The sequence below is a fragment of the Vitis vinifera genome, chromosome 5, assembly GCF_030704535.1.
Source record: "Vitis vinifera cultivar Pinot Noir 40024 chromosome 5, ASM3070453v1".
NCBI classification, from domain to species: Eukaryota; Viridiplantae; Streptophyta; class Magnoliopsida; order Vitales; family Vitaceae; genus Vitis; species Vitis vinifera.
In genome coordinates, this window is record NC_081809.1 from 25,106,452 (window position 1) to 25,129,152 (window position 22,701).

Here is a 22,701-nt window from a genome sequence, read left to right on the forward strand (position 1 = left end):
TAAATTTTTTAAATTTTGTAAATAAGTTCTTTGTATTTCTTCATCTTGAATTTTGTCTACAACATCAAAAAATATTTGCTTATCTACTTTTGAAGATATTACATTTATTTTTTTTGATTTCTTTTGGATTTTCTATCTTTGTTGTTTTTGATGTTTCTGTTTTTGTTTTTGTTTTTGTTTCTGTTTCCTCCATAAAATTAAATAATTCTACAAAAAGTAGACACATATTTTGGATACAAGAAGTACATTTTTTTTTTTTACTTTCTTGTGTTGAAAAGTGTTTTTTAAAAAACAAAGGGCCTATTTTTTTGTTTTCGAAAAAATAGTTTTTGAGAACATTTTTTGATAATTATTATCTATTTTTTATAGAACAAAAGTCTATTTTAAAACATAAAATATTTTTAATTTGTTTTTAATATGCTTTAAAAATATTTTTTATATCTATTATTTTATTTTTAATCATTCTACATATTTATATAATTATCTATTAAAATTGTATTTAGAAAACAATACAAAATAATTAAAAGATGTTATCTAAAAACATAATTTTTATGTTCTTAAAAACATAAAATAAAAAACTTTTGTTAATTATTAAATGCATTTTCTATATTTTTTATTCAAAAAAACAGAAAAGTGTTCTAAAATACAATTCCCAGTAGGCCCTAAATTTCTATATTTTTTATATATATATATAAAAGGTCACATATTTTTCTATAAAAGTCTAAATTTTAAAAACTAAAAATAGAAAGTATATCAAAAACTCACCTAAGGTATCTACTTTTAATTTTTCACAACTTTAATTAAGATTTAATTTGCAATATCAAATTTAATTTTTTACAACATAATTAATTGCTTTTTAATTTTTATTTCTAAAAATAAAAGATCGAAAAAGTGTAGACAATATCACATTGTTGTACATTAATTTTACCATGAAAATCAAATACCCATTTTCTTAACTTACAAATCTAGATTAAAAAAAAAAAAACATTTTACACAATATTACTTTTTAAAATTTTATTTTTATAAAAAAAAGTACAATAATTTAAATTTTTAAAATTTTCTGAAAAATAAATAATGCACATTTGGTTAAAAATCCCACAATAATTTCCCCCCTTTTCTCAAATGGCAGTTGAGGTCAACTTTACCAACCAAACATTTGGTGCAAAATCCCAAAGTCATCATGCCATGGTCCACAAATGTTCACTGATTCACATGGTTAATCCCCTTTTCTAACAACCCTAATAATTGTGAATAATAAGTCTTCCAACACCTATGACCATCCCCCATTATCTTATTCTTCTCAATAAAAATTACTATATAAAGTAAAAAAAAATTAAAATAAATACGGGCCTTGCAAAATTCAATTAAGGTTTCATGCAATAAATAACTAATTAAATTTAAAAAAATATATTTCTATACACTCATATAAAAAATAGTTATAAAAAAAAGTCATTTAAAAATAATTTAAGTTTTATACATTTATCAGTCAAATATAATACCCAATAGGACAAAATATAGTATTTACATCATAAAATGTAGTATCCGAATGATTAAAGATAATATATTTAATTAAAAAGTATATGAAATGCTAATTATTTTTAAATAAATACTTAAAATTTGTATTTTATAAACTTTAATTCATATTCTGTGATTTTTTTATGTCGGTGTATGGAAACACGTTTTTCCTAAAAAATTAAACACATTGAATTCTTTTATCTTCATTTTGCTTAAATCATATTCAAAACTTGATATTTCGACTAATAAATTTGGTAAGCAAACGTAACTTTATTTTTTAGATCATGTTTATTTTTTATTAATGGGCAATCTTATTTTAAGCTATTGAATTATGAATTTGAGAATAAATAAAAAATATTTTAAATTTCATGCACGCCGTAAAAAAAATACCCATGATGATAAAAAATAGTATTTATATTATTATAAGATAATATCTAATGAATATTTAATATATATATATATATATATATATATATATATATATATATATATATATATATATATATATATATATATATATATATGAAATACTAATTATTTTAAAATCGAATGTTTGAAATTTGTATTTTACAAATTTGGATTCCTATTTTGTGATTTTTATTTATATCGGTGTATGGTAACACACCTTCCCCAAAAAATTAAATACACCCGACTCTTTGATCTTCATTTTGCTTTGATATATTCAAAACTCGATATTTTGACTAATAAATTGGTAAACAATACAACTTTATCTTTTTTAGACCATCTTTATTTTTATTAATAAGTAATGTTGCTTTAAGTTATTGAGTTAACATTGAGGTTAAATGAAAAAAAATAATGAAAAATAATAATAATAATAAAAATTTGTAGGTATGACTTGGTCGTTGGATGATGACCCACTCGGTTGATCTTGGGTGGATTTGTCTTTGAAATTACTATGTAATTAATAGTTGAAAAGTCAATAAATAAATAGCATTAAAAAAATTATGTTGTAGCTTTTATTTTTTGACCAAGAAACTTAATTTATAAAATGCTGATTTTTTCCCCTAAACAAAATTTTTATTTTAAGAAAAATATTTAAAATAAAAATAAAATAAATATGCAGAAATATTTTTGTAATAATTTTCAAATTTTTATTAATTAAATTTGGCCAAGTGGCTAAACCCAATTAAATTATTATTAAATTTTATTTCTAGTTGGTGAGGTTTTTCTTTCCATTAAATTTTTTTTTTTGAATTTTGACCAATTTGGGGTAGTTTTTAAAACTTGCTTTTAATCTTTTTTTTAAAAAGTGAAAGTAGAAATAACTACCATTTATTTTATTTTTAAAAAGTAAATACAGAACATATTTTTAATAATAATAATAATAATAATTTTAATATTTAAAAAAATAAATTTATTAAATTATTTTAATTATCATTTTTTATTTGATTATAGTTTAGTAAAAAATATTGCCAAAATTTGTATGTAAATATATATATATATATATATATATTTTTTTTTTTTTTTGCTGACATGGCAAGATTTGGTTGGTTGGAATCCTCATGTAAAGACATGGGGATCAGGTGAATATGATAATAAGAATAATAATTAATGAAAAAAACAAAATGGGAAAAAAATTCAATTAAAAAAGGAAATATTCAGAGGAAGAAGAGAGAGAAAACGGTCTCTGCGTGTTAATGGCGACGGAGAAACTCTCAAACCCATCTCTGAATTTCGGAGATCTCACTCTCTCCAACCTCATTTCCAGGTCTTTCTTGCTCTGATACATATATTTCTTTATATTTATTTGTATTTATTTATTTATTTAAGTATTTATGAGTTTATTGTTTGTGTTGATTTGTGGTTGGATGAAATGGTGGTGAGTTCACCATTCATTTATGATTGATTCCTTTTTGGGTTCCTTCCAGGTTTAACCAAATTTTTGTAATTAATTGTCCTCTTTATTTGGGTTTAATTCAGTTGTTCTGATTTGCTTTTGCAAAGTAGATCTGTTTCCTGATTTAGAATCGCCACAGCAGAGAGAAAGACGGGGTTTACTAGTGTTTACAGTAATTTTCTGGTTTTTATTGATGAGGCGGGTTTGTGAATTTTTCGCTTCTAGTGTGTGTGTTTGGTTTCAGAATCGATACAATTAAAGTTCTCTTTGGTGATTTTTTTTCTGGGTTTATATAGGATGATAGTTTTTTTGGTCCGGAATCAAAGGAAATAAGTTTCAGGTTCATTGATTTTTTCTGGGTTTATATGGGATCATAGTTTTTTGGTTCAGAATCAAAGTAAATAAAATTCGTGTTTGTTGATTTTTCTGGGTCCTTACCAGATTGTAATTTTCACTTGTGGCTTTAATTTTTGGGTGGATAGTTGGTTTTGTTTTTCTGTGTTCTGAAAAAGGAAATTTCAAGAATTTCCGGGATTTTGTCTTTGCTCTTGAGTTTGGTTTTTTGGGTGGTGGTGACGGCAGGGAGTGAGTAGTTGAGAAGAAGAGAAATCTGGGATGTCTTATGAAAAAGAGGACAAGCAATGGAGTTGTGGAAAGGCGAGTTCAATGAATTTGCAAAAAGTGAGTGCTATTGTTCGCGACATTGGAGAGCCTTGTCTTCATCAATCACCGATAAAGGTTGTCATAACTGTAAGACTCTGGAAAACTGTTATATTTTCTATTTGTGGGATGGACTTCAATATTTAATTATTAAAGCATGTTATTTTTTATACGACTATTTGGTTTTTGAAAATCAAAATATTATTATGTTTGTGGCAATTGATCGGTACTGTATTTGTACTGTTAGTCAAACGGATTGTCAGTTATTGAATTGTCTTTGCAACTTGAACTAATGCTAACAAAAGAGATGCAATCTGATTTTTCCAACTACTTTCAATTAGTTAATGAGGGCATTACTAAGGCATGCTGATAAATACTTTGTCAGACACTGATTCTGTCCATGTGCTGGGTATATTGGACTATGGTGTCTCCAATGACTATTATATATATATATATATATATATAACATTGAAAGTTCATATCAAATACCCAAAGGACCAAAAGATAAGATAGAATATACTTCAAATCAAGCAAGTGGATCAAACACAAATGAAGGGTTTTGCACCGAAGTAGATGAGAATTCATTGACTTCTGGTTTATAACTTGAGGCTTAATTTTCTGGGTTTCTTTTTTTTTTACATAAGAAACAACAATTGCATTGCATTAAAATATTAAGCACAAAGAAGGACGAGAAATTCTTCCAAAAAGGACACAATGCTCTGTACAAAGTATAATAAAAAAGGCAGATAAGCGTATGCTAGTTCAAAAAGTCCAAGCTAGCTACAATTCATTGAGGTATAAGATCTCCTAAAAAAGAAACCATATGTCTAGCTCCACGTTTTGTTAACGCAGTTGTCACGTGATTGCCTAAGCAAGGAGCCTAAGAGAAAGAAGATCCTAACTCTAAAGAAATATCAATAAATATGGCACAACAACGCATCAAGCTTCCACAGTTCTCTTTCTTTCTTAATCACCCCTGATCTGATGATAGTAGAATCACCTTCTACTGGATAATTGGAGTTTTGCCTGTAACAACCCTTCCTAAAGGGCTAATGTTTTAATGGCTAAACCATGACTTGCAGGTTAGAATGCTCTTAACACTCAATCACAGCGATTTCTAAGAAACCCTCCAATCCCTGATTGCCCTGGGTTGTTAAAGACTCCATCAAAATTTAACTTTAAAAAACCCACTGGAGGTCATAGTCATTCACAAAGTGTGTTTTTAGTCAACCTCATGGTTCTATAAACCAGGTTCCAATCAAATTAAATGAGGCTCTAAGGGATATCTACAAATGCTTCATTGATAGAAGCCCACAGTGAAGAAGAGAAGTAAAACAAGTTGCAAACTGCTTCTAGAGTCCCCTACCTATCCAAAAAAATCATTGCATTTCTTTCTCGTCAAATGGTCCAAATCAAAGTGAATCAAACAATGTGCCAAATAGTCTTGACTCCTGGCTTGAGGAAGTGGTCCAAAACCTCTACAAGGAGATTAGATGTTTATCTCTTTTTAGTCCTCCTTGAGGTATATATTGTGTGTATTGAGGTCCTCCAATAGTTTTTGATAGGACTTGGTTTTTATCTGTTATTAAATGAGACGTACAACAAAGAAATCCATATTTTGATGCATTTTGAAGGTCATTTTGTTGCTAGTTCTAGTGCAAGTCATTTGATATGTGCTGGACTATAGTGTCTGATGCTTATTATCTACCTTTGCTAGTTGTAGAAATAAAATGGAGCACAACAAATGAAAGACGATTGGGATAATAAACCTGGTGGAGGAGTTGCTTGAATCAAGTTATCATTAGGTTTTTTTCCTTGTTATGACACATGTGAAGTTATCCATTACATCCTTGGAATGTCCTTGACGGGAAAAGTGCAATTTCTTAAAGGAGCTTAACAAATGAAAGACCAGTGGGTTAATAAGTGTGGTTATGATAATTCTGCTATTTCTTTGATGAGAAAAGTGCAATTCATAAAGGAGATATTTTGTACAAGTTTTGCAAAAGGTTCATTTGGTTTACTGTTTCTAGACGACAAGCATTATTTTCGTTATGGAAGCCTAGGAGCTGACGCATTTTGATGTGTTGTATGGTTATAAATGACAATCACGTTTGGTATTTTCTAGGAAATAGTTTTGTTTGTGCTTGCTCCTTTGCAATGTCAGAGCTTTATATTCTGTCCCCTAACCATTTGAGAGAGAACTGATTATTGAGATTTGAGGATAATAGACGACTGGCACAAAGCTTGTGGCCTACCGTTAGCTTCCTGAATTGCCTTCCTAGGACCAGAAGTTGGTTCCTGTGTTTCTTTGAGCAGTGTCTTAGCAAACCATGTGCAGAAGGGTAGTGCTATATATCAATAAAGCTTTTGTTGGACCCTACCTTCTAATATATATCCTGATGTGACATGAGGATTCAAACTGCACTATATGTTTGTACAAATCAGACCTTGCTTTGAAGCAATATCCACCAATGCTTGGAATGTGGAGAAGATGTCAATGTTCCATTTTGAAGATTGCAGGGAGGCATTCCAACTTAAGGGGATCTGACATCCATTTGTTGCAGGGGTGTCAATGCTATGAGCTAATAAATGGGCACACAGAAATGCTGTATTGGTTATGTCAAAAGATTAAATCAAGGTGGGCCATAGAAGATTTCTATCTGCACCATTTCTCTTCATTGTTTTGATATGTGGAATGAGGTGGGTTGGATTGTGAAAGACTATTCTGGTTTTTGTTGCTAAAGCAGATAATTAGAATGTCCAAGGATACTGGCTTGATGAACATGAAATCTCAATCAGTCCTGCATAGCTTGAAAGGAGGTAATTTTGCCCCCTTGACTAATCATTGAAGATGACAACCTGGTGCCAGGCATGGTCATCCCTTTCTCTCTCTTTCTCTCTCCCTCCCTCTCCTTGATCAGGAGGTGGTGAGTGTGGATGATTGTATGGTACATGAGGCGCCAAATCTTAGCAAAATAGGAGAGATTCATTTCTGTCAAAGCAGAATAGAGATAATACAGTGCATAGGATAGAAACTATGAAGGAGTTTAACAACGATTACATTGGGCTTGTAGTGCTATAATGGACTTTGAGATGGTCAAAAGGTGGTTCTGCTTCTGGCTTCTATAAACTGTGAAGATGACTGAGGATTTATTTTGTTGAAGTTTCTGGAAAGTATAGAGAAGGATCCTTGAAAACCCTAGTCTTGCTTTAAATATTTTTCAATATCTTGGGTTAGATATTATTACTGACTTTCAATCTTTCCAGAATTCAAGACAAGAGGGCTTTGAAACTTCTCTAATTGATTTGGATGGAGAGATAAACTTTTGTTAATTTTCATTTTGATTTTCTGCTTCGCTGATTAATATAATTAATTTTACACCTTGCATAGTTTCTAATCCCTATCATTATTAATGGTGCAGGTGGGTAAAATGCTTAAGCCAGACAAGTGGCAGGCAACCTTTAATAGTGATGGAAGGGTTTTTGGGTTTCATAAAGCACTGAAGTTGATTGTTTTGGGGGTATGCTACTGCACTTTTGTCACATATCTTGAACTCCATTTATGTGGTGTAATTGCTTTTCATTAGTCTTTCAGTATCTTGTCAAGGTATGCATTTCCACTTGATAGGATGGGCATGATTTTCATTAGGACAGCATGATGGATGTTCCTGATAAGCAATTTAATTTCTAATCTTGAAAGCTAAGCCTCAATTCATAATTGATATGCTTAAGGAGTTCCGATGTTATGTTATGATGTCTCCTGATATGAGGCATGGCCCTTTTTTTCCTTTCAGCCGATTAGGAACTATTCTCATCACTAGCTGGATTTGTGCTGCCAGCCCATCTTGAGCACTGATTATATTTGGAACACAAAGATTGGTCACAACTGGAATCTGGAGTCCTTGCTTTCTGTTTGATGTTATATATAATGTTATTTATTTCTTTTGAAACTTAACCCGTTAAAAAGTCAATCTGTTTAACTGGTAGTGTACCCATTCATGACAAGATGTTTTTGTAACTGCATTCAGTGAAGGTGCTAAGCATTTGTTGCCTCTGTCCCAATTCTGTATTCTTATGTAAATGAAAACGGAATGCACATGCTTCAGTTGCGTGTGTGTGTGTTTTCCCTTCTTTTTCATTTCACATTGGTGATATTTTTTATTTCCTAGAATTTAGTCACAACTTATCTGGTAAAGCCTAACCACAAGTATTTTTTTTTTTTTTGATAGGAAACGACAAAGGAATATATTGATAAAAAGAAGGTATAATTAGAAGGATGAGGAATCCTCCCAACAAAGAGAAACAAGACTACAAGTAATCAAATATAAGAAAGTACAAAAAGAGAAAAGTAGACACTCTAGTTACACGCCGCTAACCAATCAAGTTGTAATATGTTAAGAGGAATCCCCTTAAAAACCTTAGAACAAAAAACCCAAAAAGAAGTAAGAAAACAAATAGAATCCCAAAGATACTCAGAATTCCTTGCTTTGTCCTCAAAAATCCTTGCATTTCTTTCCCGCCACACCACCCACATTAACGCGATGCACGCGTTTTGCCATAAAACAATCCCTCTCTTGGAAGATCCAAAACCATTAAAATTACTAGATAACATGTCAGAGATGCTCCTTGGGGAAACCCAATCCATCTTTGCTGATTGAAATAATCTGTGCCACAACCCCATCGTCAAAGAGCAATGAAGGGAAGTAGCTACTTTTAATCTGTGCCTAACCACAAATATATTGTTAAGTAGCTACTTTTAAACTGTAAATAAACTTCTGGTGTGTCTTGCTACTTGTGTCATCAGAACATATATTGAAACACCAAGTTTTCCATTTCTGAATATGTGGCTCTTCTAAGCAAGGTCTGAATACATCTTTCTTTATTTGTTCATTTGCACTCATTTATCCACATCTGTGAAGGGTTCAAGCCTTTGTGATTAAACCTGCACATAGACATCCACTATTTCTCCTTGAGAGGTAAAAGATCTTTTAAAGAGCTGTTAATGCATCATTGCATATTTTCACCCAATGCCAGTAAGTGGAACTAGAAATGGCTTGTCTTCTACATTTTCTCTCTATGCTTGAAGTCATTAAATAGGATAGTTAGTTTTCTATATGTATAGATGAAATTCCTAGTCTATCTAAATTTCATTGTGGATATGTCTGCCTTTACATGGTTTGGTTTGGTCAAATATCTATCTGTTGTAAAATTCCATTTTTTCATTGCAATTTCTTCTATGAGTTTTCTTTCATAAAGATTTAAGAACTCCTGTTTTCCTTATCCTTGCAATTCACCTTTTGTGCTGCATGGTAGGGTGTGGATCCATCTATAAGGGCAGAAGTTTGGGAATTTCTTCTTGGTTGTTATGCACTTGGAAGCACCACAGAGTACCGTAGGCAACTGAGGACGGCCAGGAGGTTGATCTCCCCTCATTTTCCACTCTCCAGATGATAAATTTTTTAACTGATTTTATTTGTTTGGCTGATTGCAAATAGAATTACTTTCATCCTCTTTATCAATTGAATATTTTCATCTTTAATGGTATTCCCACATCTGTAAAAGAGTTACCACACACGATATGTTATGCAATAAAAGATTTATTTTTTATGTAGAACATATATCATTGATATGTATTACATTGTTAGTGTGATTTACAGTATATGATTCAGTATATGTTATACTCAATGCATAATATGTGCACATTTAGAGGTGACAATTTTTTTATGCGATTTGCTAACATAAAATAAAATTAGCAGGTTGGAGTGAATATAGTCCTGTTCATGTCATTATCATGTTAACCTGCATAACTTGTTTATTAAATGGGTTGTGTTTGAGTTTGAGGGGTTCAATCCATTTAACCTGTCTGTGGTGTCAATATAACATGATTACAATCCAACCCGGATATAACCAATTTGAAATTATGAATCAATTAAGACATAACCTTGTTAGTTGACTGGTTGTTAGAATAAATGGGTTAATGGCTAGTTAGATTAAATGGATTAATGGAATGGATTGTATTGTTTCTAATAATTAACATGATTTGATTGTTAAACAAGTCCTGTGGTTTCTGTCATGCTACTTTTTAATAAAAAGTCACGTTTAAGTTGGTTTTTTTTAAACATGTTTATTAAAAGGATTGTGTTTAAGTTGACCTTCAACACAAATTGCCACCCTAGCACATTGACTATTTTTAACCTATTTTTCTTTTTTTTTTTCTTTTTTTCAAAAGATTATGCTTAAAAGGTGCTTTAATGTTATAATAATTTTTTTATTTATTTATTATAACATTAAAGCACATTTTAAGCATAATCTTTTGAAAAAAAGAAAAAAAAAAAAGAAAAATAGGTTAAAAATAGTCAATGTGCTAGGGTGGCAATTTGTGTTGAAGGTCAACTTAAACACAATCCTTTTAATAAACATGTTTAAAAAAAACCAACTTAAACGTGACTTTTTATTAAAAAGTAGCATGACAGAAACCACAGGACTTGTTTAACAATCAAATCATGTTAATTATTAGAAACAATACAATGAGGGGGGTTTCCTTTCTGGCTGTAGGCTTCGGGGGAGAGGGGGTGTGGAGATGAACGTTTCGCACCTTCTCTTTGCTGATGATACAATCATTTTTTGCAAAGCGGAAAGAGAGCAAGTTTCCAATCTAAGCTGGATCTTGGCGTGGTTTGAGGCGGCTTCGGGTCTCAGAATTAATCTTGCTAAGAGTGCCCTAATTCCGGTTGGGCAGGTGGATGAGTTGGAGGAGATGGCGGCTGAGCTAGGATGCAGATTGGGTGCATTACCCACTGTCTATTTGGGGCTGCCCCTAGGAGCCCATCATAAAACTTCTTCTTCTTGGGATGGGGTGGAAGAGAGAATGAGAAGAAGATTAGCCCAATGGAAAAGGCAATACATCTCGAAGGGGGGGAGAATTACTCTTATCAAAAGCACTTTGGCCAGCATACCCATCTACTTTCTATCCCTTATACGCATCCCTAAATCTGTTACAAGAAGGATTGAGAAAATCCAAAGAGATCCTTTGGGGGGGAGGAAGGTTGGAGAGGAAAGCTCATTTAATTAAATGGAAGGTGGTTTGTAGCCCTAAGGAGGAGGGAGGACTAGGCATCCGAAAAATAGAAGTATTGAACAAAGCCTTACTGGGTAAATGGGTGTGGAGATACGCCTATGAGAAGGAGAATCTGTGGAAAAGGGTGATAGGGGTGAAATATGGTCAAGAGGGGTGTGGGTGGAGGACTAAGGACGGTTGTGGGCCTTATGGAGTGGGATTGTGGAAGGAGATCATGAAGGAAGCTGATTGGTGCTGGGAGAGTATTGTGTTTAAGGTAGGCAAGGGGACCAGAATTTTGTTTTGGATGGACAAGTGGTGCGGTAATGAGGCCCTTTCTCAAATGTTCCCTCAGCTGTTTACCTTGGCGGGTAATAGGAATGCCAAAGTAAGTGAAGTGTGGGACTCTAGCTTGGGTCAAGGAGGATGGAATCTCAGATTGGCTAGAGATTTCAATGATTGGGAGCTGGAACAAATAGGAAATATGCTGAACCTGCTGAAGGATTTCAGGACTTCGACTGAGGAGGATGTTGTGAGATGGAAAAGGGAAAGCAATGGTGTTTTCGGGGCTAAGGGTGCTTACAAAATTCTGGTTGGGTCCTCAGCTTGTGTCTTCCCGAACAGACGCATTTGGATGGATAAGGTGCCAACAAAAGTATCTTTTTTTGCTTGGGAAGCTTCCTGGGGGAAGATCCTCACCTTGGATAAGCTTCAAAGAAGGGGGTGGCAGCTCCCTAACCGGTGTTTTCTGTGTGGATGTGAAGAGGAAAGTGCGAATCATATTATGTTACATTGTACAGTGGTTAAGATTCTATGGGAGATCGCTCTCGCCATTTTTGGAGTCCAATGGGTGTTCCCAGAATCAGTTATAGAAGTGTTACTTAGTTGGAGGGGATCTTTTGTGGGGAAAAAAAGAAAAGACACCTGGAATTCCATTCCGTTGTGCATTTTTTGGACGGTTTGGAAGGAAAGGAATAGGTTAGCGTTTAGGGAGGGGTCTTTAGATATACAAAAATTCAAGAATTTTTTTGTATGTAATTTGTGGAGTTGGGCTAGGGTGTACATTGGTGAGGATACCTATTCTCTTTTAGGCTTTTTGGAGTGGCTTGCGGCCACTTGAGGGTGGGTGAGGTTCTCCCTCTTTATTGTTCAGTTCCCCTTTTCGGGCATTTGTGTATACCCCCTGTATACATGCGGCTTTTTAGCCTTTTCTAATATATTCTGATCGTTTATCTATCAAAAAAAAATGTTATAATAAATTTTTTTGAAATTGTCCTCTATTTTTCATATCCATTATAAACAAATTCTCTTTTGTGGAGCTTAGAATGTAATTTTATTTTGTATCTCTTTGTTCTTGTTGTTTTGAATAAAAATTAGTTCTCATTTGAGATTTTTAGCCTATATACGATTGGAGGAGGGGGAAGGTGTTGATGAATGTGAAGCTGTAACTTTGAGCATGGCATATAGACACATGTCTACTCAAATATGTAATGCTTGTAAATTCTCATAGTTTATTGGTATGTTTTGGTCATAGACTTGTTATGTCTTGGAGCATTTTGAATGATGATGTTTTATTATAGTACTTATTTTATGGGTTTTATGACGAATCTATGTATTAAAATGTCATTATTTCATCAAAATCGTAGTTTGTAATATTTACACAGATGCTATATTGGCATTGGTTATATGCTATAAAATTGATTATGTCTTGATCTATACTTCATTCATTCATGATGTCATGTTAAACTATTAGTTATCCAAAAGCTTAAATTGTTAGGAAATGGGCCACAATATGTTATTTCTCTTCCATTTGATATCAGCATTTATGTTATTTCTCTTCTTTTCTAAATGCGACTTCCTTTCTTCTCTCTCTCTTTTTTATTTTATTTTTATATTTTTATATTTTACTTTTTTTATACTTTCTTGTTTGTTGTTTTGATAATTTATCTTAAGCAATATTGCAAAGAGGGATTTAAAAATATTTTTAAAAAGTGAGTGGTTGTTGAGATTTTCTGTTAAGCAATAAAGCTTGTGGATGAAGGTTATAGTGGGGAAATTTGGGGAAGGGATAGAGAGTAATGGTGCTCAAGGGAGATGAGGGGGTCTTTTGGGTTGTTTGGAAAATAATTAGAAGAGAGCAGTCTGCTTTCCATTTAGGAATATGCATATTGATGGGTGATGACATATTGAGGAACAGTCCATTCAAGGACTAAAACAACATTCTTTCCTTTGTAATCTTTAGGCTTGGTCTAGGTTGTATTTAGACTCTGGTCCTTCTTTAGTAGTAGATTTTGTGGACTGGTCGGGTTCCTCTTGAGGGGGGCATAGTTTTTTAGTGGTGCCTCTTTTTTTTTTTAGTGCTTTTAAGCATTTGTTGTATACTTCTTGTGTACTTTGGAGTGTTGACGCTTTTTGTTTATAATATACTTTTGCTTTACTCATAATATATATATATATATATATTGATGGGTGATGGCTTTGAGACAAAGTTTTAGCATGATGCCTGGTGTGAAGTGGTTTCACCAAAAGATGGCTTTGCAGATTTATTTGTCCTAGCTACTCATAAGAATGCTAAGACAGCTGAGCTTAGGGAGAGGGTCATTGGAATTCAAGATTTTGGAAGAGTTTCCCTGATTTAGGTGGTTGCATTAGTTGGGTTTTTTGTTTAGATTATTCAAACTGTTTCTCTTCTGGTTGGTTATTTTGATAGGTTGGTATGGCTGCCTTCCAGGACTGGTTGTTTCTTTGTGAAGTCCTATGTTAAAGCTCTAAACTCAGTAAGTTTTTTATCCATTTCCAGCTAAGGAGGTGTCGGATTTTTGGGCCCCTTCTAAAGTTGGCTTCTTTCCTTGGGAAGCAGTTGGAGGGGAAGATATTACAACTGCTCAGCTTATGAGGTGGAACTTGGGAGTGGGCTTTAGTAAATTGGTGCCCATTGTGTTAGCTGAGGGAGGCAAAGGAAGGAATCTCCCTGCCATATTCTACTTTATTGTACAATAGTCTTAATGCTTGTGTCCTTTGCTATTCTCTTTGTTTGGTGTCTTTGGGTACCACTGCTTTTAGTGAAGAGCACATTGCATTGGTGAGAAGGTAGCTTTGTAGGTAAGGGCCAAAAGAGGGCTTGGTGGTCAGTCCCTCTATGTTTTGGAGCATTTTAGAAGAATGTAATAGGAGGTGGTCTTTCTTGGCTTGGAGCAATCAGAATTTGGAATCAAGGACCATTTTCTGAAATATCTATTTTCATGGTCAAGTAGTTGTTGGGGTGATGGGGATCTTCCCTGTATAAATTCTATAGTGATTAGGCTGTATTGGTTTCTTTCTTTCTTCTTCTTCTTCTTATTATTATTATCTTTGTGTGTCTTTCCTCTCGAATATGCTTTATATACTCCTTGATTGTCACCTATCTAATATATCTTCTATTTACCGTTAAAAAATGTGTAATAGTAATATGATTCGTTTTCTAATGTTTATCTATTGGAAATGTTAAAAAAAATTCAATATTTTTTGTTAATAACTGCATGGACCTCGATATATCCATCTACATATTTGATTTATAGGGATCTCAACCTATTTGCTAACATGGACATGTACAAGCTGAGTCACGACTCAGAGACTACCTCCATCAAAACAAAGACATGGATTTCTGCTAGTCCTATGAAGGTTGTCCTTATTTTGGTCCATTATTCTCATCAAGATTCTATTCATCAATTCACTTTCTATTAATGTTATTTCTATTCCTGCAAAGAAAATCCTTTTCACAGATCAGTTAAATAAGGTGCAAGTTACTTGAGGAACATCAGCAATCAACATAGAATATCATCACAGAAATTTACTGCTAGATTTTTGGAATTTGGCTTGACCTTCCCATTATCAATGTATGAACTTTGCCAAAGACATAGTTAGGGAGTCTAAAGCTTCATATTCTTTTGAGTAGAGCCTTCCCAAAGTGGTTTATGATAGCACAAATCTGTTATGAAACAAATTGTCAATGTATGAGCTTGGAATTTCATCAACTTCTTGATTGGATTCTGGTTTGTACCACAACTTTTGAGCCTCTTGTACCATAACTTTTAAGGGCATTCCCCTTAATGTGGTTCAACTTGACTGGATTTTGGTTTGCAGTCCCAAAGGAGTAGGTTAGCAAGTAATGTTTGTTATTTGTAATTTTCCCATATGGGTGGTGATTATTCAGAGTTGTTTGCGTTTACTTCGTACTTTGGAGGTTACTACATACCTTTTGTTTAGTTTTTCTTTAGGTGGATTCCTCATCCTTCTTTTGTACCTTTTGATTTCAAACATGATTTATAACAGTGTTGTTTCTCATAAAAAAAAATTTCCACTGACTTCTAAGATTTTTAAGGAGAAGTATCTTGGTTGCTTATAGCAGTAAAGGATGTCCTCTTAGTTTCAAAATTCATCAGCCCTTTGCTTATAATTTCTTGTATTTATAATTTTAAACAGCTTTCTGGAACCTTCATGCAGGGAACGCTATGAGGACCTACTCAAGCAATGCCAAATGATGCATTCAAGCGTAGGCACGGGCTCACTTGCCTATGTGGTGGGATCCAAAGTTATGGATATGAGGACATTTTCCAAAGATGATAAGAGAAGGGAAGCTGAAGTGAAAAGTGAACAGGCTTCCAGTGATAATACTAACAAATTAGACAATTACTATGATTGGAATAATAATTGTACAGATATGTCATTTGCATGCCAAAGGGAAAGCTCTAGTGATTCTGTTGACCTTGTCAGTGTGAGGGCAAGCACAGATAGTGCAGCATATGACTCTTCTTATCTTATACCTACTTCTGGTCCATACAACTGCAATTCCCCAAAACCAGGGAGTGAAGAGCATGGATCACAATATGTAACTGGAACTTATTTTGACTTTCCAGCAATACCTGTCATAGATTTGTTTGAGAAGAGTGCAGATGAAAAGAAAGAATTTGGGATGTTTGATGATAGACCATCTACACAACATAAATTGAGATTTGAAGATGACAGTATGCACAGTTTCCAAATTAATAACAATGTAGATTTAATTATGGAATCAAATGGTTCACCATCTAACAATATCTCACATCATATCAACTCTGAAATTGAAATGGTTCATTCTGATGCCAATGAACCAGTAGTGCGGTCCAAGGATCCAGGGTACAAAAAGGAAATGGTAAACAGACTCAGAATATCCGATGTACCTGAAACACCAAAGTTAAATGCAACTACATCTCAAGGAGAGGCCGTTAGTGAAGACAGAGTGTCAGAATGGCTTTGGACACTGCACCGTATAGGTAAATCAGTTTCTCATGGGTATTTTATTACAATAAAACCTAGCGAATCTTGCTTATGCCATAATGGGATTACCTACTTAAGCTACTCTTTTGAGCTGACAGTCCTGTTTCCTTTCAGTTGTTGATGTGGTAAGAACAGATAGTCATCTTGAATTTTATGAGGATACAAAAAATTTAGCTAGGATGTCAGACATTCTTGCTGTTTATGCATGGGTTGATCCCGCAACAGGATACTGCCAAGGTTGTTCCTTTGTCTTTTTGGTTGAACCTTTTCCAGTTGTACAATGATTATTTTCTTCATGGAAATCCATAGCTGGTTAATTTTGTAATATCAGCTACAATTACTTATAATTTGGAATCTTCTCTTAGGTATGAGCGACTTGCTGTCTCCTTTTGTCGTTCTATTTGAGGACAATGCTGATGCATTTTGGTGCTTTGAGATGCTTCTGAGAAGAATGGTATTTCTAAATTTGGCTAATATGTTTGGAAAAACATATATTTTTTTCTTTCACTAATGTATATATATATATTTCACACTTCTCCAGCGTGAAAATTTTCAGATGGAAGGGCCAACTGGAGTGATGAAGCAGTTGCAAGCATTATGGCATATTTTGGAACTCACTGACAGGGAAATGTTTGGACACTTGTCACGTATAGGTGCAGAAAGCCTTCATTTTGCCTTCCGAATGCTGCTGGTTCTTTTCCGCCGTGAATTGTCTTTCAGTGACGCTCTTTGTATGTGGGAGGTTTGTACTCTTAGTCATCTTTATAATCAGATATTAGTAAAACACAGTACATATAGATATGTAACACTATAAAATATTTAAGAAACACTCGTATGAAATTCTTGGACTGTTTTTACGGATCCAAACATTTATTAGATTGGTACAAACAGCTGAGTAGCTTTCAATGTGGTAGAGTTGAAAAGTGCAACTAACGTTTGGATCATAGTCTTGGTATAGTGAACATGAAGATGTCCCTCCACTTTGATGGAAGAATGCAGACATATACAATTATCAATTTGGCATTAGTGGAGGGGAAAACGCATTGTAATTGATATTAGATATTGGGGTTGGGATAAATATCTACTTGATTCCATTTCTTTTGTTTTTTTTTTTACCTTGTGTAGTTGACTTTGAGTGGGTTGTGGTCTGAGAGACAAATTGCTAGAAGCAAGCATGGTTTCTTTGAAGAAGCATTAGGGCTATGAAGTTGCCAATATCATCAGAATTTTTTATGCTAAGGGGTCTCCAAATAAATTATAACTTGATGTTACCTTTTAAATTCTCCATGAAAAGAGCTCTAATGCCATGTTGCACAACTTCTATTTTACAAAACTTTAAATTTTTATATTATCGTCATTGCAGATGATGTGGGCTGCTGATTTTGATGAATCTGTGGCTTTCAAATTTGAGAACTGCCTGGAACCATTGGAGGTACAGCTTCCAAGAGATTCTGGTGCAGAATCAGGAGAAGAAAGCATAGAGAATGGTGATGGTGGTTCAAAGGGTGGCTTGCAATCAAAACATGGAAATATAGAACACTCCGATTCAGATGAAGTTGGAATGAAATCAGCATCAAATTCTCCCTTCTGTGGCTTGACAAGGAATTTATGGTCAAAGAATGATAACATGCAAATTTGCACTGTGGACTCAACAAGGAGTGGGGAATATGACTTACCTGTTTTTTGTGTAGCAGCAATTCTCATCATGAACCGTCACAAAATTATTAGAGAAACCCGTTCAATTGATGATCTCATAAAGGTAGGTGCTCTATAGTGAGTTTTTAGTTCTATACTCTTCCTTCTATTTAGTATATGCAAATAAACTTTCGTAATTCATCCTTTCCCATGTTTGTCATTTACTAAGCATTGTGTCACAGGCTAGTCGGTTTGTGACAATTGGCTGGCTTAGAAAATATTTTAGTCGGCTGATCTGAATTGGTTGTTGACAAGAGATTTCTTACTTTGTATACTTTAGAGTGCCTGATACACATTATGGGCCCATATTGTACAAGTTTAAGCTTTTTGGCATAAGGTTATTGCGAGTATATATGGGACACATCCTAATGGATGGGACGCCAACACGGTGGTTAGATGGTCTCACAGATGTCCTTGGAAGGCTATTGCTCAAGTTTTCCAGGAGTTCTCCCCTTTTGTCTGCCTAGTGGTGGGCAATGGGGAGAAAATTCGGTTCTGGGAAGATCTTTGGTGGGGAAACCAAACTTTGTGCTCTCAATTTGCTGATCTTTACAGAGTTATTTTTGTGAAAAACCTCACTATCTCAAATGTCCTTGGCAATTCCTTACCACTGTCTTGGAATTTTAACTTTCGCCGCAATCTAATGGATTCAGAAATTGATCTCCTTCAGAGATTAATGTCCTCCCTGAATTCTGTGTTTTTTTCCCCTTCTTCATCAGATTCAAGAGCGTGGTCTTTGTCTTTGTCAGGCTTGTTTTCAGTGAAATCTTTTTTCTTGGCCTTGTCAAAAGTTTGAAATCCTTTAATGTTCCTTCCGGCCAAGTTTTTATGGAGCTCAAAAGTCCCTTCAAAGGTTAAGGCCCTCGCTTGGTTAGTAGCACATGGGAAGGTAAACACTAATGACAAGTTGCAATTGAGAAGACCCTACAAAGCCCTCTGTCCTCAATGGTGCATTCTTTGCAAAGGAAATGGAGAGTCGATTGACCACCTTTTTCTTCATTGTCCTGTTACCATTGGACATTGGCACAGGTTGTTCAATCTAGTAGGGTTGGTTTGGGGTCCCTCCAAGGAGCCTTGAGGACATGTTGGTTATTACTTTTAAAGGCTTGGGGAACTCATTAAGAGGCAAGACACTTTGGCAAATTGCTTGCCTTACTTTGATTTGGATGGTGTGGCAAGAAAGAAACAATAGGATCTTTGAGGATAAAGGAAGAACGGAAGAGATGGTATGGGATTTGATCTGGTTTTATTATTCTCTATGGGCTTCTTGTACTAAAGCTTTTAGAGGAGTTCCTCTAAACATTCTACAACTCAATTGGATTGGGGTTTGCGTTTCATAAGTTTGAAGATTGATGGGGTTTCTCTTTGTTTTTAGAGTTCTAGTGTTGGGAGTTTTAGCCTTTGTTCAATTTGTGTAGGAAGGACCTCTCATCCTTCCCTTGGTTTTTTTCCTCTTTCTATTGTCTCTTTTTTCTCTCCTATATTTGTTCTTATATTAATATAATCTTCTTCGTTTCTGATTAAAAAAAAAAAAAAACATGGTATTAGAACTTCGTTTGGTGGCAGGTCATGTGTTCAAACCTTAGTATTGTGTGTTTATGTCCCCAATTTATTTAGTAAGCCCAGAAGAGGCTGATCATGGTTGTTTTGCCTACGGGCTTGTGTGTCTCTTCATGTGTGGGAATTGGGCTGCACATGAGAGAGGGTGTTAGAGTATATGATATCCACTGTGGTCTCAAATCTTACAAGCTTAAACTTTTAGGAAAATTGGTTGTCTAATAACACATATTGTCACATTATTTAATAAATAGAATACATTGTTCTAAACATGTATTTACAAAAATAAACTCGTCCTACTATATGATCAATTACCTAGTGGAACATAAATTGCGGATGATTTCATGCTCAGTAATAAACTAACAGATGGGTAGGATGTGCTCGATGTGCAAACTTTGACCTACTAACTCATAAAGAAGTGTCCAAGTCCATTTTCTTAAAGATTTATGCATAAATTGTGTGTATCTGTATTTATTATGTCCAAGAGTAATTCACTTTCTCCTTCATGCTTTGATTCATTTGAGTTTTAAATGCTCTTGTCCCTGTTCAAGGTTCATGTTTATCTAGTCTCTTCCTGTTGGTCCCACATCTGCAACAACTTTCATTGGCTTGAAAATGAATATCCTACTTCTTAGGGTTTCTCTCTCTCTCTCTCCTTCTTGTTCTTGCTGTGTTGTATGCAATTGGCTTACTCTTCATATGGAATCTTTTTCAAGTTGTGAGTTATATCCAACATTTTGCAGATATTCAATGATAATATGCTCAAGATCCGTGTCAAAAGATGCATACACACAGCTATCAAACTTCGGAAGAAATACTTCTACAAGGTTTGATGCTTATTTAGTCACTTTTACTCCTACTAAATTATATCTATCTATCTATCCACACACACACACACACACACACATACACACATATATGTATGTGTATATACGCACATACATACATGTATGTATGTATATGCATTTTGTATATGAATTTTTTTTCTTTTAATTTTCATATCCCATTTTTGTTGACCTGCTTTTAAGAATCTCTGCACTTTGGCTTCCCACATTTTCATTGTGATGCTATTTTTACTACACTGGTGGTGCTTGAATATTCAGACTATGATTCTTAAAAAGTCCCATTTGTTGTTTTCTCTCTGCATTGGTGATAAGGATTGAGCAAAGTGACATTTCTTTGGTCAGGCACCACCACATGTAGTGCCCATCACCTTTTTATATCTCCTTTGGTAGATAATCTTTTGAAACTTATGTCTTGTTTGAACCAGCTAATCAAGAACAAAAGCCCAGGAGCTCACAATGGTGATTAGGGTTTCTCAATTTCCTGTATACTTCCACAACAAAAGCTCAGCCATGGCTCCCTGTGCTTGTGTGAATAAAATGAGATTCCAAAGTTTGAGTATGGCAGAAGTTTTGTTATATAATCCTTTTATGTTGAAGAAGTAACAGTTGCACTTTGGCCCTTGGAAGATTCATCCAGTCGTTTGTACCTCCTATATCTCATTCACCTCTGCTGCAAGGTATTACTATCTAGTTTTGCTTTTGGTACCACATCACAATGTTATAACTTAGTGTGAGAGAATATACGAATACGTTGAACCATCTTGCTATTTGGCTGAACTGGAAGTGTTTTGGGTTGATTGTTTCAGTGCATTGTAAATATCAAATGAACTGATAAAACATGATTTTAAAAAAAAAATTGTATGACATCAAAGTAACTGCACATGTCTACATGTTGCCGGTAAAACCAGTGCAACTGGACAGAGTTTTATATTGAACAGACCAGTGACTTGAACCACCTTGATGATCATGTCTAGACTCTCATGTTGGGCAATGGTTTTAGATTGTTTTCAAACCCAAAGCACTTATCAGTCAAGGTGCACCCATTCACGGGCCACTACTGGGATATGCCAGTTCAATGAGAGGTAGATAAGAAGAGATGTCTTGATTAAAAGGCTCAGATAATATTCTGTAATCGATTGGAAGAAAAATAATTATGATGGAAGTGTATTATGATACTACATGCTGGAGTAAATAATTAGGATAGATGAAATGTGATGTAAACATTATTATTATTATTATTACTCTTAGTTTTATAATTTTTTTTTCTTTTGTAAATTGGTTTTGGTTTGTACAATTATATCTACCAACTCAAAAATGATACTCCCAATCTAAACAATTAACTGCTGATCTAGGTTCATAGTTCTCTCCTGCCCTTTGTTTGATAGGCTTCTAAATAAAACATTGCATGAATACTTAAAATCCTCACTTAATATTTGGTCAAAAAATTTGTTTTAATATACAAAAAAAAGGAATGTGTCTGCTTTTATAGTTTCTTTATAAATCAAAGGGAAAACTTTTTGGGGGGATAAGCCCATGTTAAACATGCAAACCATGTTAAATTTCAAAACACCAAATAATCTTGAATTTGTTTGAAACAGATGAACTCCTTGTTCGTTTTCTCTAATCTCATGTTACATTTGTTTTGTTCCTCAAATGGTGAAGCATTCTTGAGAGGATTTCAAATTGATTTTATTTTGTTCTCATTCTCTGCAGATTGGCATTGGATCCTTTATTATTAATAAATGCAATTCTGTATTTAGAGATTACCTTTGTTATAAGGGTTTGGAATTGTAAACTAGCTTCTCTGTCTGTGCTTTACTTATATGGTGCTCGAAATCATGTGGAAATGAATTCATTTTCATTGTATTTCCTGACAATTTTAAGGAGTCCATTTTTTTTTCATGCCAATTTGAAGTGAAGCTGTAGCTCACAGTGGTTTTTTTTTTTTTTTTTTTGGCCTTTTTTTCCTTGAGGCCAGCAATAGGACTGAGAGGTGAAAAGAAGTTCGATTCAGTTTATTACGGAGCAATGATGGAAATCTCTTGCAGGTTAGCTGAACACGATTTTTCTCTTTTGTTACCATGTCATATGTTATATTTGGAGAGCTACTTATGCATCAACAGTTTTGGCATTTTCCCCCCTTTTGTATATGGACTTTAAAGTACTCTCAAATCTCAATATCAAAGTTATTGAACAGTTACCAGAACTTCATCGTATCT

At 34.0% G+C, this 22,701-nt stretch overlaps 1 protein-coding gene across 4 annotated transcripts; it reads left to right on the forward strand.

The window, feature by feature from the left end:
* The first annotated feature begins 3,101 nt into the window (after positions 1–3,101).
* Positions 3,102–22,688, forward strand: LOC100262814 (uncharacterized). Of its 4 annotated transcripts, none has more exons than XM_059737179.1 (12): positions 3,102–3,244; positions 3,956–4,111; positions 7,456–7,554; positions 9,347–9,450; positions 15,573–16,381; positions 16,500–16,622; positions 16,751–16,839; positions 16,927–17,127; positions 17,749–18,144; positions 20,381–20,464; positions 20,908–21,159; positions 22,456–22,688. In XM_059737179.1, the coding sequence occupies exons 2-11, from the start codon at positions 3,989–3,991 to the stop codon at positions 20,947–20,949; spliced, it is 2,070 nt and encodes a 689-aa protein (XP_059593162.1). In that variant the 5' UTR covers positions 3,102–3,244; positions 3,956–3,988; the 3' UTR covers positions 20,950–21,159; positions 22,456–22,688. The 4 variants fall into 4 exon arrangements, with proteins under 4 accessions (XP_059593162.1, XP_059593161.1, XP_059593160.1 ...); XM_059737178.1 differs by having other exon boundaries at positions 22,461–22,688; XM_059737177.1 differs by having other exon boundaries at positions 3,103–3,244; positions 3,956–4,123.
* Positions 22,689–22,701: the final 13 nt, after the last annotated feature.